At 45.0% G+C, this 19,610-nt stretch overlaps 1 protein-coding gene across 1 annotated transcript in view; it reads right to left on the bottom strand.

Annotated features, from left to right (window-relative positions):
• The window catches only part of LOC144180237 (kin of IRRE-like protein 2), an 89,980-nt gene that overhangs the window by 36,295 nt on the left and 34,075 nt on the right, over positions 1-19,610 (bottom strand). The window contains exons 6-7 of the mRNA XM_077708615.1: positions 9,801-10,058; positions 351-453 (exon numbers count right to left, since the gene is read on the bottom strand). Of these exons, the coding sequence (XP_077564741.1) occupies positions 351-453; positions 9,801-10,058 (361 nt within the window). The remainder of the gene's footprint in view (positions 1-350; positions 454-9,800; positions 10,059-19,610) is intronic.

Raw genomic sequence — 19,610 nt, 5'->3', positions numbered from 1 at the left:
TCCTTTCTCAGCAAGGCACACGTACTAACACGTGGCATTTAAGAGAAGGCTTGGATTGAGCTCTTTCGGCCGAGAAAACAAAGTGAGAGAAAAGTTTCCTTACTTAAAGCATGAAGCAGTTGGTGCCTAACTCTTTCAGCATGGGGTCCACAAGTGCACATCACGCGCAGTTACCTTTTTTTTTGGAATTACGATTTTGAATACCTGATGACCAAACTACCCGCCACCACTGTAGACCACTACACGCTCATTTTTTTGTGGTTAATTAATGGAATATTGAAGTTTAGGAAAGAAAACAAACAATCCAGGGCTAAAGGGGTAGTTTTAAGAATCATGAAAAAGTAACTTACTTGGGCATGGGCTTGCCTCTAGCAACGCATTGGAGAGTGATGTCACCGCTAACGTTCAATAGAACAGGCGAGGGAGGTTCCACTTTGATTATCTTCGGCTTTTCTGTTCGGTCGGAAAGAAGAGAGAAATATTGAAGAGTACCTACTCGTCACTGCAAAAAAATTAACATTGTCCATAACTTCCCAATTCTTCGTTTAAAGCGACAATTTACGGTGCGATTACTGCGCGACACTTTTGAGCCTAGAAACGGTCTATTAAAGCTTCAGAGCTGCGAAATATAAGAGAAGAAGTAGTCTCTTTAAAGCAAAGCTTTATACCTCTACCAGCCAATGGTTCTTTCGTGGCGTGAGGGACAATAAAATCATAACACGGCAGCAGCGGCGTGATGGCGGGGGGAGGGGGGGGGGGGGGGCAGGAGCGCAATTTTCAATTTTCACTCACGGATCACAGATTAGATGGGGAGGTGAAAGTACGCTATTAACCAGCGTAACCCTCGCAGGTGCTTGCTCCACCGGCGGGTGCCTCTGCGGGCGGTTTTGTCATCTGCTTTAGCGACGTTTGTTTTGGGTCTGTTTTGGCGCAGCTTCAAGTCCATTGCGCGCTTCTTTCGCACGGCTTGATTAACTTTTTCGACAGCCCCACCAGGGTAACCCGCACCCGACGGAATTAAGTGGTCGTACGGCCAAGATACGATAACGATTGCTTTGCAGGGCGGGAAAACAAAATGCAGAGATTCCATACCTACATCCGGCCGCCAGAGAAACACCAGCTTTTGCGCACTTGTCATGAATGGAACTGAGTTTTCTAAATTGCTCCATACCAATGCGGTTGTGTTTTAACAGATTTTACAAAAGGCGAAAGGAGCAACTGGGTCTGACTAATAGCGATTATTCAAGTTCCCTCAGCTTTCTCGCACTCGGCGCACTCGCGCTCGCAGTGCGCCGAGTACGGTTGCATGGAGGACAAGAGGGGTGCGTGATCTGCGGGCCGTGCACACAACGTCGCCTAGCAACAGACGGTTGGCCTCAGATATGGCGGCGCACTCGCACGGTTCCCTGAATGCATTCCACGCTATTGAATACCGGTATATGTAGTTCGGAGCACAACGCAAGTACGCGAGAATCGCGAGTACTCTTGCACTGTGCCAGCGTTGGCGGTAACGCGTTACAAATAACTGCGTTACCGGTAACGCGTTACTTTTTTTGGTAACGTAGTAACGTACTCATTACTTTTCCAAAGAAGTAACGGGTACCGTACTTAAGTTACTTATTTTGAGTGACGTGTAACTAAATTATGTTCCGTTACGTTACTTCCTAGAACTCAGTGTTGGCGAACGCAGCAGAAGATTTCATTGCAAACCCGTTTGGAAATGAAGGCCCCTCCGTGTCCGGGGATGATGAGCTATCGCGGTACTTTCTGGTGACGCACAGCTTTGCACTTACAGAGCTAAAAAAAAGCTTCCCTCTGGTGCACAAGCTGTTTCTCAAAGTAAACACGGCAGTACCATCGAGCGCATCCGTTGAACGCCTATTTAGCGTAGGCGCGGACGTGTCTTCCAAGAAGAGAGGTAGAAAGTCAGATGCCAGCTTCGAAATTCAGCTGTTGCTGAACTACAACAGCGGGGTGTGCTTCGGATAACGGAGGAACTTGTTCACAGCAACTATCTGTACGTCGACATGTTGCAATTAAAATATATTCAAAGTTTCAATCATGGCTGGTATTAATTTCTGTGCTAGCGAACGAGGCTGGTTGTTCTGTTAAGTTCTGTGCCAACATGTTATAAATCAGCTTCATATATACTTCCGCGTTTTTTCTTGTAACTATTCTGGTGATACCCTAAAAAAGAGAGGATAATTAAGTTTCCGCATGGATATATTTTACTATGGCGCTTACGCACATATCAAAAGTCGTAACAGGAAACAGCAAATGTTTTAGTTCGTGAATGAAAAGTAACGCAACAGTAACGTGCGTTACTTTTTATCAGTAACGGTAACGGTAACGCGTTCCTTTTATTTTCAGGTAACGTAGGTCGGTAACGCGTTACTTTTATTTGCAAGTAACGAGTAACGTATTTCGTTACTTTTTTTTCGGTAACGCCTACAACATTGCACTGTGCGTGTTCGAATCCCGGGTTGGCTTGTTTGTTTGATTGGTCATTTGTCGGCCTTGTGTTCACGAGCATTTTATGCCCCAGTGAGAACTACAGAGAGGAGACAGGCGGGCTCCGCAGGTTCCAGAGAAACGCCTCCCAGTTGAACATCTCAGGTGGCGCGGAAGGCATTCAGCACTGCGTGCGCCTCCACTCGTAATTTTTCACTGCATGGAACGACAGGTGGCTGCTGGAATCGGAGCGAGGAGGTAAATCCGGCCAAATTCTGAAGCACAACATCAGAATAGCAGGAAATGGCGATTCCTGAAGTATCGCTAATGCGCGATCACAGATGACGTCGGATGTCGTGGATGTGTTGCACAAAACCGATAGCAAAACTGGTTTACACTCGCCAAAAACAAATCCCAACTACTTCATTCGCGCACATATGCTTGTAGCTGGCAGTACTAAAGTTCTCGCTAATACCGATGATGATACACATGCAAGTGCGTATACACGAAGTTGGACATCGTTCAATCACATCGCAAGATGAATACGCTCCATTCATACGCTCCATACGCTCCATACGGCCGTAACAACGGTGGTTGTAGTTACGGCCGCCGCAAATGCAGCACAGTAGTTATTCTTTATTCAGTCTTATTTAGTACTGCTTTATCGACCGGGTAAACAATAAAAAGTGTGTTTATTTGACACATCTATGCAATACAAACACAAACAGTAGTGTTACTAATTTACTCGAAGGTGTCTTTAAAAGTAAGGTGACACTCAGAAGACGTTTTTAGTGCTGCACTGTATATCTGTCCGTGTGGACGCCCGTGTGCACGAGCTTTAGACGGACGTTAAAGGAGCCATGAAGAGAAAATACAACTTCGCTTAATTTAAAAGAACTAGGATTCAGTATCTCACTCAGCTCCATTAGAGCCACAAAAGCTGTTTTTTAACGAAAAAAACGCAAGAAGTAATTAAAAACTTTCAAATTTCGCGCCACAGTGACGTGTTATGAGCAACAATGACGTCATACGGGCCAACAATAAAACATAATTTTCAGTGCGTTAACTGCACGTTAGCATTCAAGTGATGCGGTCAAATGGAACTAGAGGCCCCATTACAGATGTCCAGTCATGTGTCGTCGCGACAGGTCAGTTAGGCGGCCGTCAATCGCACAAACAAGGTTCCGTGACGTCATAGAAAAGTTGCGGGAAATTGGCTAGGGGGTCGCGACTGCTTCACACGTTTTCTTTAATATCTCCGTTATTTCTTCGAAGATTGCGATGATATTGGTATCATTGTTATCGGGACTAAGCAGTCTTTCTAATAAACCCAACTTGTATTTTGTCTTCATGGCTCCTTTAAAGATCCCCAGGTCGTAGAAATCATTCCGAAGCCTTCCACTACACCGCGCCTCATCGCCCGCGTTGCGTTAGTGCGGTAAACCCCAAAATCAATCGCACAGTATATTTTTGTCTCTGTATTCTCTTTCGTTTTGTCTTGATCTTTTGGCTCTAATTACCTTGACAGGCTGCTTTACTGCTGCATCGTGGTGTGTTTCTTTGGTCGTTTTATTTTCATTGTCTTTTACACCTAAACATTTAAATAAACTCATTGGAACCACACGCCGCATCTTCCATAAAATCAGTGTTGTGTGTGGCAGGGTTGCCCGTGTTCTACGCGCATGCAATCCCCTCCTGAACTATTCTCAGTATGTTTGAGGTCTTTAAAAGTACCAAAACTGTGGAAAAACTCCGACATTGTTTTAATTCACAAGAAGGGAGATAACAAATCTTTTGAGAACTACAGACCCATCAGCCTTCTGTAGGTTGTATACAAGCTACTTACTAAGATAGTACTTAGCCGCATAACCGCCAGCCTGGACTTCCAACAACCCAGGGAACAGGCTTGGTTCAGAAAAGAATATTCTACAATGGATCACATCCGTGTCATCAACCAAGTGATAGAAAAATGCGCAGAGTATAATAAACCACTTTACATGATATTTATTGACTATGAAAAAGCGTTCGATTCAGTAAGGACGCCGCAGTGATGGATGCCTTAAAAGACCAAGGAATAGAGAAGTGCTACCTAAGACTCCTAGACGACATATCTGAGGAATGCACCGGCAGAATCAGACTTCACAAGCAAAGTGATAACATCCCGATCCGAAGGGGAGTGCGACAGCGAGATACCATCTCACCAAAATTGTTCACAACATGTCTGGAGAATGTATTCAGGAGGCTTGGCTGGGGAAAACGTAGGCTTACGGATATATGGCGAATACTTGAGCCATTTAGGGTTTGCAGATGACATAGTCTTGCCTAGTGATTCTGCAGAGCAACTCCAAAACATGAATGAGGAACCAAAATCACAGAGCTTCACTGTGGGGCTAAAGATTAACATGAACAAAACTAAAATGACGGTAAATAAACGTTCTGAACGCACTTTTTTTTAGACTAGGAGACGAAACACTGGAACAAGTACAAGAATATAACTACCTTGGCCAGATGCTCAGTGCGGACCAGGGTCGCGTTCCCTTTCTTTCGGCTTCGCCGCAGTGCTTGTCCCCGGAAAGTTGCTTGGCGAGATGTCGGCGAGGGGGGGATTGCGAAGGATTGCCTTGTGGCCGGCGAGACCGCGCGAGATGCAAGCGGCGAAAAATTGGAGCTTGGGAAGCGAGGCGAGAGGACGAGCGACCTCCTTCCTTCGAAGATCGGGCAAAAAGGAGGGCGACAATGGCTGCCATCGGCATCCCAGGGAGGCAAACCCAAGCGCGCTGAGGCGCCCCCGGAGATGACTGTTGTCGCGGTGAGTCGAACCTCTCAATTCCCTTAAATTGCCCGGGCGAGGAACTAGATCCTTGCCGTCAACCAGCTAGCCTGCATGCTCTTTGTATGTTTATTATTCAGTAGTAAATGTCAATGAGCGAAAACACTTGTCGCTTCCTTTGTTCCTTTGAGCCACGGCCCGCCGCGGCTGGCGCTGTACAGCGCGCAGCCGCGGAGTGGGAGATAGCTTGATAGCTGGGCGATACGAGAAGACAAAGACTCATTAGTGTCTCTCGTCGCCCGTTAGGCATTACATGGGGAAAGTAAACCACCCTACTTTACCCCCCTTCGAATCTCATAAACCCAAACCACGAGGACCACAAGGACAACAGAATGGTCACTGCGAGACGGGACTAGAAGAAGAGGAAGGCCATTAACTCGCTGGAAAGATGAAATAAGAAAATTCGGAGGCAAGGAATGGACACGGGCAGCACTAGAGAGAAAGGGATGGAGGTCAATGGGGATAGGCCTTCGTCCTGCAGTGAACCCAAATGGGCTGTTGTTGATGATGATGATGATGATGAATATCTTATGACTATAACCAGGAAGCATTTTTGTATTTGTCCGACGTGATTTCCCCCATCCAGACCATTAATTAGGCATCAGACATATCCTAATGGCATCAATTTCATTGCTAACCTAATCAATGACGAGCCACGAAAACCTCGTGATATAACCATAACGCAATTGTCCCACGTGATTTCCCTCATTGCAACCTTCAATTTGATGTCCAACGCACTCTAGTGGAGTCATTTTGATTTAACCCAATCTGCGACTGGCCGTGACTATATTATGATAACCAGGAAGCATTTTTGCATTTGTAACACGTGATTCCCCTTACCGAAACCTTTAATTTGATACGTGACACGCCTAACTGCATCAATTTCAATTTTAAAACAATCTATGACTATACCGTGCTATCTCTGATATAACCGTAATGCATATTTGTGCCACTTGATTCCTCTCATTAGACCTCTTATTTAATTCCCCACAAGCTCTCGCAGCATTATCTTGAATTTTAAGCATGAAATATTATGGCTATGGGATGGCTATGTCCAGGACGCATTTTTTAATTTATCCCACGTGATTACGTTATTCTGGACCTTAAATTTGATACCTTACCCGCCCTAGCATGCGTCGCCCAGACGTTTCAGTTTACGCCTCATTTGAAACAACGGAAGGGACGGCCGCCGCCCCCTCCTACACGGCGCTCTCCTCTCCCTTTTTGACAGCTAGCATAACCTAGCATAACCGTTAACAGAAGCAGGTGAACAACCAGCAAGCAAGCACCGCCATGTACTTTCCCACCACCCTCTCCGAAATTCTTAGGGAATCTGTCAGGAGGAAAAGGCAAGATGAGCCTTCTTAGTAACCTCACCAGTCGATTATCAGTCGCACGTACCGCTGCTACAACGTGGTTGAGAGCAAGTGCTAATCATCATAAAAATTCCGCGAAACTTTTCATGATAAGGCACCGCTCTCACGAACCGGCCATGCGGATCGAGAATGCTCGCACCCGCACGTAACCCGAATCCCCAGCAAAAAGCGAAGCATGAATCTGTGCAGCTAACTGCCATTGCTGTATCCTAGCGGACACAAACACTTGCGCACCATCACGCAAGTGAAGCAACGCAGGAAATTAACCACATACGAATGCACATGCCTTATCCTTGGGGCTGCAGCCCCCGCACAATCGTACCTCGCTGAAATCGCAAAAAGGACAGCTTAAAAACTGCAGCGGCCCAGCGCAATATACAAATTATGAAGTGTATAACTACCATCACTACCATACCTCGGCAAAGATGGACAGGCTCTACTCACTCACAACTTTATTTCTTGAATCCCATCACAGTCGTGCTCAGGCACGTACATTGCTGAACGACTCATCAGCGCTCCCCTGAACTCAAACTCACAGCGAGCGCGCAACTGAGAACACACTCGAGCAGAGAACTCAAAATGAACTCACAACTCAAAATGAACTCAGAACTCAAATGGACCCAGAACCCAAATGGACTCGGAACTCGTTCGGGCTAAGAACTCAAAATGGACACAGAACTGGCTCTGGCTCAGGGGCACTCAAACGCAGTCGGACTGAAACTCCAACGGGATCACTTCTGCTCAAACTCATTCCGGATCTCTCGGGCTCAAACGCACTCAGGCTCAAACTCACGATACCACACTAGCCTCCCACTCACTGATCACGTCTGAGTTTGAGCCCAAATTAGTCTGTCAGTGGACCTACGAGTGAGTCCGCGGACCTCTGGGCCCAGTTCTAGACTCGGTTACATTCCTTTGTAACCGTCTTTACTCCGGTGATAGTGTACACGATCTATTTCCAGTTGTCCGCACTAAACACTTGGCACAACTCTGCCTATATATCAAAGGAAACGTAGGATGTATTGTGCCCAAGTCCTTTGGCCAATCCAATACGCTCGTTTCTTATACCTCTGTTGCACGGGATCTTACAATTGCGATTGAGCCGATTCGGATCCAGATAAAACCGCGTCGGATGCTGCTAGGCGGCAAATTTTAATTGCGATTGAACCCCATCCTTCTCGAACTCAGTCCGGGTTTTCAAAGAGCAATTCAAGCTTCCAAGCGCGATCGGAGCGGAGCCGTGATACTCTCGTCCCGCTGTGATATGCCAGGAGAGGTGACAACTTCAAATGTCACCATTATTTGCACCAATTTACTTTACTCAAATGGGCGCCTGATAGTATTTACAAAATAACCGCATATAAAAATTACTGTCACAAGCGTGGCCGTCTGTACCGTAGGATGTCGAATAAAAATAATACTGTTTAACGACAGGACTACTTCAGTATTGTTGTGGCGATGGAGATGGAACGAGCTACTTGATAAGTGAATCTTCCCCGCCACCATCCCGGATAACGAAGAAGACACCATAGCGGTTTGAACGAACTGGAGGCTCTCATTCCACCCTTTCAGGTGAACCCCTGCAAAGGCCTATGAATAAGCCATGCTTCACGCCTTAGTCGCCTGCGAATCACGCCAACATAATGCTAAAGCTGTACAGAAATTGTTTCAACAATAGTATATTTTCGCCTCCTGCACCGTAGTGTCTTGCGGAGTTGTGAAATGACGTGAGGTTTTACTGTCGAAGCTTTTTCCGGGGTTCGCAGCCTGTAGCCAAAGTGCGTCCGCAGATAATGTTGGTGAGCACAAAGGCTATGGCTTGTGTTACCATACCAGATTGGTGGCAATTACCTGGTTGCACCGAATTCCAACTTCGAGATTACTGTATAGAACTTGATACTTTCGCGCTGATGCAAAAAGCGCGCAGCACATATGAGCTTGTCCAAATAAGTTTGCACCAAGCCAGGGTGGTAATTTCGGGTGGTAGCTTTCAAACGGTCCGCGCAAGATTTGTGTCTTACTGTCATACAATCGACTGCTTCATAAAGTGCAAACAAGGAATAATCTTGCCCCCCTCCATCTAACGACGGCGATGATTGAACGCGGAGCTTTCTCGCGGCGTATTCTGTGGTTGCCATCTGAGCTTTCCAAACTGCCTCGACCGTACCGAAGTGCAGAAATTGATCGGCTTCATAACACGAGGAACCTAGGTTCGATACCGGCCTTTGCTAGCACTTTTTAAGTGCACAGCCCTTTATGGGCTCGCCTTGTCGTCTTAGCCCGCTAACGGTTGATGCGACTGCGAGAATCAGGCGGCGCAGCGTGACAATGGACGCAAATAAAGACTTCTGTACCGGGGTGAGGGAGTCACCCTGGGCTTCGAAAACCACGCGGTTGAAACAGTCATAACCGTTCAAACCTCAGGAATTGCTGGGGTCTTGTCATACATGTCCTCGTTATTTGGCGCAAAGAAAACCGCAGGTACATTTCAGGCAAAAGCTGTGTATATAACCGGCAGCCCCCGCGTTCATTTAGTTAGGAACGCTCGTTTGGTTGGTTTTTCCGATAGTAAGCGAAAAAAGCGGCCACGCAAGAAAGAAATGGCGCGTTCGAAATGTTGCACGAAGGCTGCAGCCGCGCAAGAAAAAAACGGCGCGTTCGAAGTGATGCAGAAAGGCTCCAGCCGCGCATGAAACAAATTACGCGTTCGAAATGACGCAAAACAGCTCAAGCATACGAAATTAAAGCAAGCGCAAAAAGAACAGAACCCCTCCCGCTGCCGCAGTTTCAGGCAGGAGGCGCGCGAGCACTGCGAAGGCGGGAAATTTGAAATGCAGCTGTGAGGGACTAGCGGCGCTGCAGCCCATAATGGCTAATCACTGCTCTGCACTTCCCACAGCTTTCACATTGAGCGGAACGGCTTTAATGTTTTCTTTCCCTTCGCCCACCATCATTCATCATCATAGTCAAAAAAATTGGCTCTCCTGCAGGTCGTTTTCGCGTTGCAAACGCATCACTCAAAACACTAAAGCATCGCTTTAAAACGGAAGCAAACACGTAAACAGGCATTCAGATTTGGCAGTCGGAATTTGCGGTTGACTGGGTGAGTTCTGAAAGCAGCTGGTTGAGAACATTTCACGTACCCAAGACATTTACTGTGACCTCTACGGTCTTGCTCTGCCCAAAGGTGTTCCCGGCCACACACGAGTACATGCCGGCGTCCCCTGGTGTAATTGCTGTGAAGGTGATGTTCGGCCCGTAGTTGTAGTTGCTCGCCTGACCCGACTTGCGCCAGGTGATGACGGGCGTCGGACTTCCGGTTGCCACGCAACGGAGCGTGACGGACTCACCCTCCACGAAATCGCCAGGAAGGTCCCCCTCGTACCGGATATCAGGAAGACCTGGGGGGCATTCAGCGTACTGTTAGGGACGAATTTTCCGTCCAAGAGAAGGAATGCCTGCTTTGATACAAACTACCCTTTAAATGTATGCCGTTTAATTTATCACATGCTTGAGACGGTGTGTTTTTGGGGAACTCGAAAAGGAGAGAAAAATTTCTCTTACACACCAACGTTGCCTACAGGAAGTGTTGTGTTAGCAATAGAAACTGCAAAAGGGAACTTTTGAACAAAAATGGGAATGAAAATGTGGGAAACGTTTCCAAACAAAATTAGAAATGAAGTGGGTAACGCTAAGGAGCTTCCAGGTCGTTCCATTTATGGTAGTTTTGCTGAAGAGGCACTGGAAAATGTAGCATTGTAGCAAAACCCATTTGCGGTTGTTGTTTCACTTGCGGCCTGGAAAAATGTCGTGGACGCCTAAAAACTTGTGGTACGTACGCAGACACCAAGCTATTTCAGACGCTATATTTCTTGCATAATAAATACTTCTGAGTATCCCCTCGGCCATATCTTTGTTGCTTGTTCTATGGAGCTTCAGCGCATGCCCTGGTCATCAAGCTGCGAAGTAAAACTAGTTCATCAGCATAGTATCTTATTATGCTCCAGGACAACCGCGTTTTAGCAAGCGCTGTGTAGGATGAGACTTTAGATTTACATAGAACGTACGCGAGACGTGAGCTTTCGTATGCGAATATTATTTATTTTCGTACGTTATACGGAATACCCATAAATAAATTAAAGGGACGAATCAACCGACTTCCCTACTGACTAACTGATTCTTGAAAGCCCAGTGACGTTGAAAAATCAGTTAGTCTTAAACGTCAGATGGTTACAGCAGCGACCTCACATTTGGAGACATTTTATAAAACCAGCGTACAAAACATGGCGTAAGGGCTCACTAAGGCTTAATTTTTGTTAACTGATTTTGTTTTTGTTACAGACAAAAACAAGATAATTGTGTTTTCACAAATGCCTCATTGTCCCGTATTCCTATTGAGATAATGAACTTTTTTTGCAATTATGTTGCCAGTTGTGATGTCCAAAGAGTGTTTTCAGGTTTTCGCCGAACCAAACACAAACTTTATACGCAGAATGCAGATTTCCGAGTCGATTGTCTGTAATGTCTGTCTGTAATGGCCTCTGGGGCCCCGTCAAGCTGCGTCACGCTGCTTTTAGCATTGGGAGCCTATGCAGTTTCTTTCTGGAATAAAGATTTTTTGATTGATTGATTGATTGATTGATTGATTGATTGATTGATTGATTGATTGATTGATTGATTGATTGATTGATTGATTGATTGATTGATTGATTGATTGATTGATTCTGGTTATATACAGATTCCGCTTTATTTGTACTGCCCTATCAAACTTGTTTTTACAGACAAATGTTTCCGATTCAAGTAGGCAAGAATAAAGTGAGGAATTTTGCCAAAAGACGCCGCCAAAAGGCGAAGTTAATCTTTTGGACATTATTCCATTACGGCGTTTAAAGGACGAACAGCTGGCATCAAAGGGCAACGAAACTGCTGGTCCTACAGGCGTAAAATATTTTGGGGTAGACATCAAGTTTACTTTGGTAGCTCATTATGGCTACTTTTAAAGACTATAGTCTTTCTTGGACTACTTCAACCCAGAAATTTTGGCCCGTCTGTCTGTCTGTCTGTCTGTGACTCGATTCAGAAAGTGAAGCAAAGTTTGCGTAATAGTATATATATATATATATATATATATATATATATATATAGAGAGAGAGAGAGAGAGAGAGAGAGAGAGAGATATAGATATTAAATGATATGTTCAGTGTTTTTATAATAAAGAATACATGGATGCTTGGTTTTTGCGATAGCAAATGATAAACTACGTCTACTGCAGCAAACCGGCGCCTGCTCTTTCCCGCGCTTCTGGCGGCATTTGAGAAATCACGCTGCAACACCAACACAAGCTTCACCTAGATAGGTTCCACGTTCTGCTTGGAACGCACGCGTAATAAGGAAATGGGGTTCTATGAACGTTGAAGCAAGGCGCCTCAATTCACTCGCGCATTCACCGTATTACAGCGCTGGCATCGAGGAACCCGGTCTGTAGCAGTGGAACGCGGTAAATTTAAATTCACTTTGGAAGCCTTTCGTGTGTACCCTGGGAGGAGGGTGACGGCAGAGGAACAGCATGAGAGATGATTAGGAAAGCAAAATCAGGCATTCACAAAGACTATCGTCTTTTGCCAACATTTGCAACGAAAGGAGCAGATACGCGGCAATTTTTAAAAGAAGAAATACCACCGCTCAGGAAGCGCAAAATGCAAAATTTTTTAAGGCGTCACTTTTTTATAAGAGGGCCGTTACTTATTACGCTGTCTTCTGCAGATATATGTCACGGATACGACGGTATAAGCGCAGTTTATTTAGTTTTCTCCTGACCATTTTTTATTGAGGCAAACACTAGGTTAGCCGAGTTCAAAGCTTGTTCGGTAGGTGTTCGGCCCGTTGATGTCATTCATTTAGGTTTTGCTTGCAGGCCTTGCCCCTGTGATGGTCCGAGAAGCCCATTTCACGATTTGTTTCCTAACTTGTACAAGGCTGACCTAAATATTTGACAAATGACCGGGAAATGATATCAACGCGGAGCCCGAGGTCATGAACCTACACACCTAAGACTTTGGGAGCACATTCCCTTGATGGCGTATCAACGCGGCAGCGGCAGCGGTGGGTTGAACGCTACCTAATCAACTCATCGGGAACTTTACATACTACTGAAAAACATGCTGTGCTGCGCCTGTAATTCCCAGTGCATAGCATCATAGACGACACGTCCTTCCTATCCGAGAGCCGGCTTCACTGCGAACCTGCGCTGTTCGCCCTGCCATCAATCAGTGCTGCTCAAAAACTTTCACTTCCTATCGCTTGCATCGTGGCGGGCGGGGCTGCAATCTCTAGAAAAGCGAGCATCATTCCAGCAGTGGCAGCGGCGGCGTGTGAACGGTACCTAGTCAACTCCTCTGCAGTTTTACAGGTTGTTTTGATGTCATATGCCGACCACAACCTCGCCTGAATTGCTTGCAATTTTTTGCCGTTGCTGTTGCTGCCACAAGTGCGCTACCTCTCCGTCTGTTACCACTGCTATGAAGTTGTTTTCTACACCTCACAAAGTTGTTCTTGCTCTGTCAGTGTCCCTCATCCAGGTACGACGGGGGGAGGGGGGGGGGTGTGGCGAATTGCTAAAGGCCTCCAGGACGTGACGAAGGCGCTCGCTGAAAAGCAACCAAACAGTATTAAGGAGGTTGTAAAGGTGTTGGGGGCTTTGCTAGCGAAGCTTGACGTCTTTTCGGATGACGTAAAGAATGATTTTGCAAAGGTGGCAACTTCCAATGCCGAAATTCGCACCAGCTGGGCGGTATTCACCAATCCATGAAATTCATAAACGACTGTTTTGAGGTTTTAAAAAAAGATGTCCATCGTTTTCGTCGTGACATTGCTGAGGTAAAGACCCGGAATGCAGAATTCTGCAAAGAAAATTAGGAGTTGACGAAGGAGCTTGCTGTGGCTACAGAAGAATCCATTGAACTTTAGCAGTACAGCCGAAACATGAACATGGAAATCCAAGGTCTTCCGGTAGCACCTAACGAAGACTTGGAGAAAGTCGTTGAGATATTGTTAAGTGCCTTGGAGTCGAAGTTGGAAAAGACGACATTGACGTCCCTCATCGGGTGCCAACGAAATAAAGGGATAGTTTTATGCAATAGTCAAATTTCGGACAAGACGTGCACGCGACAATTTCTCGAAGCAGCTAGAAAAAAGAAACCACGCACGGGTCTTCTCGGTTTCGACCGTAACCTTCCGCTCTACTTAAATGAGAGCCATGGTGTTGAAAAGAAATTACTACTAGGGAAGGCTCGTCAGGCGAAGCGTGATAAAGACTGGAAGTTCGTTTGGGTATCCCAGGACAGAGTTCTCATGCAGACGGCAGAAACGTCACCTGTATACTGCACATGACCTGCGTTAACGACCCTGCGAAAGCGGTTTAAATTGGTCTCGAATAATGCTGAATGGCTTGACTTTTCCGAAAGCTTCAGAGCTTGTAGAGGAAAGCTGCATTTGTCAAAACTGTCTTTGCTGCTCTTGTTGCTTAGATAAGAAACGTAATATTAGCCCAAGAAAATCCGCAACAATTGAATATGCTCTTTGCATACAAGTAACTTCTGGAAATGTGATGGGCTGTACTGTAGTATTGTTTCTTTAAACAAATCACTTGAGAACGTTGGTGTATTATGAATGAAAAATAGAGCGCGACCTGGACAACGACAGTAAAGAAGGACGACGGGACAAGCGCTCATTTGCAACGAACATTTATTGAAACATCGTCTCATACTTATACATGTGTCATTACACTCTAAACTTTTTTCCTCCCATATACTCCCTAGAGGTTCTTTTTCGCCTGTCCTCTAGTGGTCCTCATTGTAGGAGTTTTTTTACTACATGGAACAGGGAGGTTTTGTTTACCTCCTCAAAACAGGGTGTTTTTAGGTTATAGAAAGGAGGTATTTAGGGAGTGTTAAGAAATGTTCGGGAGAATTTAAGGAGGTCAAAATGGAGTATTCTTTAGTTCCTGAAGGGCGTTTTTAAGTGATGTTTATGGAATTTTTAGGCGGTTGAATAGGAGCCTATTATGGCTCGCTTTGGAAGTACCTATGTTAGTTTAGGGGCGTTTTTCGGAGGTTTAAGGGAAGCATTTACTTTTTTTGAATGGAGTTTGACGAAAGCTTGGGGAGTTTTGTAGGCCTTCCGAAAGGAGGTTTTCAAGGCCGCAAGGGACAATTTCTAGTTCCCTGCGGGAGTACTGATTTCACACGGTTTTTCTCGATGTCAGGTTTATTTCAAACGAACTTTCGCAGACAAGTTTACATGGTACATGGTGTACACAAGGAGGTTCCGAAATAAACACTTATGGCGACCTCATATTAGAAATCACAAATGGTACATTGCTAAATAACACGCAAGTTAGGAAATGAAGACAGCAATACGATGCTAGTTGAACAAACCGTAGAAACAATATTACTACAAGAACTGGAAATACGCGAAAAACAAAGATAGGCACAAACACAACCGCATGGTAAATGAAATCATTATAGAATACTAGCGGATCGAGAACGCGTCAGTACTTATCAGAACTTATCAGTACGAATCAGCGCTCAGTACACAGTGAAAAAAATGGTTTCAGTGGCTTACAACAACAACAAAAAATCTCAGTAGGTGGTGAAATGAGCGAGAGCTGTCTGCTAGTTGAACAAATTGTAGAAACAATAATACAAGAACTGGAAATACTTGAAAAACAGATAGGCACAAACACAACCGCATGGTAAGTGAAATCCTTATATAATACTAGAGGATCGAGAACGCGTCAGTATTTATCAGAACTTATCAGTACGCATCAGTACTAAGTACACAAAGTGAAGAACAAATGGTTACAGTGGTTTACAACAACAAAACAATTTTTCAATTTGTGGTGAAATGAGCGAGAGCTGTGCAACGATTTGGTATTGAAAGGTAACAAGAATTTTGTAGGTGGTAAAGGCACAAGAGATAAATGATGTAGGAGACAGACTGCAGTGAGATGGCTATGGATAAATGAGTAATATAAAGAACGAAAAATATGCTGCGGAAAATACCAGTGCGTTTTGATAAAGACACAAATGCGCCAAGAAAAGTGACCGAGTCTGACGGGTTAATTGCAATGATATAGAACAGAATGGGTGGTATCGCGACAGCTTCTTTAGAGTGAGAACAAAAAGCCATGAAATTCGTGTTTTTCGGATAATTTTTAGTTGATTCATTTCGCACCAGATGCCAATATTATTTAGATAATTGTTTCAAGTTAAATTAGTTTGTTAATATTATTGCTTCACTGAAAGATAGCTGTATTATCAGCATACAGAACGGCCCATCAAATATCCCCTTTTCAGTACAAAAACAAAAAAGAAAATTCAGAAATATAATACGGAATTCTTTTTGACTACTATCCAATGAGTACAGGATTGAAAACAAATTTTAGTGACCGATATTGATGCGATAAAAGTTAATTAGTTCTAAATCCTTCACACGTGGTTTGGTGCAGGTAAGGTCCAAAAAGGCATGTTCCACAAACGCTAGAACTCTGTGTGCCTTCTTGGTATATTGAATGTTGAAAATCCAGAACGATGCAAACAGACTACACAGTCCTCCCAGTAAAGATGATGCAGTCAAGACACGCTGGCCATCGATGTGGAGGCTAACTTCCCCGTTCACGGAATGCAGGCAGGGAGTCAGAGGAACATCTGCCTGTAAAAGCAAAAAAGAAAAAAAATGCCCCCCACGTAAAATTCAAAACAGACACTATGGTTAAATGAACTAATAATTCGGTACAGTAATAAAATTGTAAGGCCAGGTTCCCTGCGAATTCCAGTACTTAAATTGGGAATGCAAAGGCTTCATAAAACCAAGTGCCAGTACATTAACCGTCGTGGTTTTGCAGCAATAAAAAAGATATTAGTTCCGCACAATATACTCGAGAACAACTTTAAATGACAGTGAAGATAAAATGCAAGTCTCTGTAGGTTGATAGATTAGTTTTTGTTTTTGACTGAAAAACACTTTGGTATTGCATGATTTTGTTAACTGCTGTTTATTGCTTTAAGATGCCAGCTTGCATCTATTCAAGTGAGTGGGCACACAGTTAAAGATGCAAACCCTTACACTGCCTCTCCCCTACCATGGTGGCTCACTTTCATAGAAAAAGTGCAGCTTTTGCGAGCTGGACGGCTGTTGCAAGCCGTGGCAATACTCACTTCTGCTGGAGGGGCCAACTTGGTTTCCGAATGCAGCCTTGCCTTGTACAGCACAGCCTATCCTGCCTTAAGATCTATGAAGTCATTCAACTCGATCATGTATCAGGATCTGCAGAAGAAAATCGTGTCAGCAAATAATGAATTCATGCCGGACAGGCACCCACTGTTTCAGTTATACTTGCAGATACCTCCACCTATTTCCCTCCTGGTGTTACATCCAAAGCTAATTTGTTACGGCTTGTCTCATCAAGTATGGTCATCTGTCATAACACAGCTAGACATACAGGAAAGTCCTTCACTGGGTCAGCAAACACTTTCTTTTTATACAAGTAATAAACTAGGCGACTCAGTCATCCGTATTCTGACAACTTAATATTCTGTGTCACCGAGCTGACAAGCATGATTGGTGCATAAGGTCATTTGTAACCGCAACCGTTACTACAGCCTCGTTAGCTAACGTAAACCTCGTTCATGGCACCAAATTACTTCTGATTGCATGGCAACAAAAAAAAAAGAGCTGAAATGGAAACGCTATTCTCGCAAACTTACCAACGCTGCATGCCACACACACCTGCCTTAGTTAATTTACCGTGATTGTAGAAGTTCCCGTCACGCAAAACCACAGTGCACTTTTTGGAGCTGCAAGCTCCGTGTCAAAATCGAGTGTCACATGAATCGAGTAATTTCTGTGTATGGTCTTACTATTTATTATGACAAAGTTATTACCAACAAAAGAAGAGTGTGTGCATTGTTCTTCTAAAAAAATGATATCCTTTTTTATGCCCGGCAGACTTGTGTCATGCTACGGCAAACGCGGTTCTCTTCCATAAGGGCATGAATTTGTGTTTTTAATTACGTGGCCTTAGCTGGCGACTGACGGGCCCCGATTGTATACAGACCCCTCATTATCATCCGAAAGGGAATAAAAACATTTAGGTATCGAACCACGTCGCCGTCGTGGTCCACACTATATGCATTTAATCGTTCGATAGGCTCATAGCATCTTTTACGCACGTCACCGTTTCCTTAATAGAGTACGCTGTTAGATGTGAAGAGTCGACTCAAGCGAGCAAACAACCCCACCGAATCTACAGAGTACAGTTTTCGAAGGGGGTGGCCGTCTGATCTGCGGCTTTCGCCGACCAGAGCGCTAAGAATGAGTCAGAGCCTTGAACGAAAACAACACAGACTTATATTTGGACGGGCAAGCCATCAGGAGCGTTAACAAATAGATATTACAAAGTAGAGCAGTTAACTAAAAAGAACACGAGCATATGAGAGACAGAGTCCCACAATATTCACCGACCGGGCCCGACGATGCACCGCTGTCGGAGGCGATTCGGCTACCTGAGTAACCGTCACGTTGCTTTGAAACGACGCCGCGCGCGACAAACGATTTCATCTCGAATGCCCTATCACAAACCGGCCTACAAAAGAATGCGAATGCATACCCCAAATGCCACAAACAAGTACAATAAAACGAGTGTGCGTTTTTTTCTTTGCCCGTGCGTGTACTTGCTGTGTGCGGCACGGGTACTTCGCAGTTAACCCTATCCAAACGTTTGACAAGCGCATCGACTGATGACAGATCACTTACCAGCGAGCTGTCCACAGCTGTCGCCGTATCCAAATGTTGTTAGCGGCCGTTCGTTGTGTGACAGGGGCACATAAAAATCTTTCCACCAAATGGCACTACAAGTCCTTCTCAAATAAGAAAAAATGATGGCCCAAGGCGAGGCGCTTGAAACTCCGGCCTCACCAAGTCACCGGCCGCGCTGCATTGATAGTGACGGAGGTTGTTTACATCCGGGCAGGGCAGCAAGTCGTACCGCCAGGGCAAGTTGAGTCGCTGCAGTCGGGTGCGTTGGCGCGCTGGCACGAGAATTTAAATTGTCTATATATGCGCAAGCAAGCGAAGCAGATGAACATTGCAATTGTTTGCAACGGCGAGAACTGTCTCTTTGTTAGCAGCAGAGTTTGACAACACCTACCGCCAAAATAAACAGATTGAAACTACACGGCCGCGCTGTCTGCTTGTGATCGCGCTGGCTGAAACATCTATACGGGTATACGTACGGTATCGGTTTTGTAGCTGCATGCAACCGTCGCGTCCTGCTTTCTCGTTCTAATTAGCATTAGTCCACGGTTGAAGTGCTGACGCACGGAAACAACACAAGACTAACATGGCGACCGCCCGCTTGAGATGATTATCCCAGATGGGGAGTTTAGTTTGGACGTGGTTGTATACAAGGAACCGAACGCCATCTCACAAATGGTGTTAAGTCGTTCTAAATCCTCCCTTTTGCTACACAGATGGGCAGCGGTACTACCATGGAGGTTCATCCACTTTTTTAGACCATGCCTAGGGAGTACATTTTTTGCTATAAGTACTTTTTAGGGCACATTACTTGATTAAAACTCCATTTTCGGCTAGTTTGCGTTTACAGTGTAGGAGCATGCGCGCTTTGGTACACTAGGTGGAACGCATCAAAGGGAGGGCATGATCAAAGTGACGTTTTCAAAAACTCAAATTCGCTGGCACGCAAAGGCACATATATATCGTTGACGCACTGGTCCCCTTTCTGCTTAATATAAAACCCTTCTAAGAGCTCCCTCGCCACTGTATTATAACGCCTGCCGAGAATTCTAATCTGCTCAAAGAAAGGTCTGCATTTTTCCAAAGGACTGACAGGCCTGCAATCATCGCAATAATACGCGCGCGAATTTACCCGCGCA

The sequence above is a fragment of the Haemaphysalis longicornis genome, unplaced genomic scaffold, assembly GCF_048455015.1.
Source record: "Haemaphysalis longicornis isolate Haplotype H1 unplaced genomic scaffold, Haemaphysalis longicornis Haplotype H1 scaffold_4, whole genome shotgun sequence".
NCBI classification, from domain to species: Eukaryota; Metazoa; Arthropoda; class Arachnida; order Ixodida; family Ixodidae; genus Haemaphysalis; species Haemaphysalis longicornis.
Note: the sequence above shows the minus strand (reverse complement) of the source record. Positions and strands in the feature narration are given on the sequence as shown.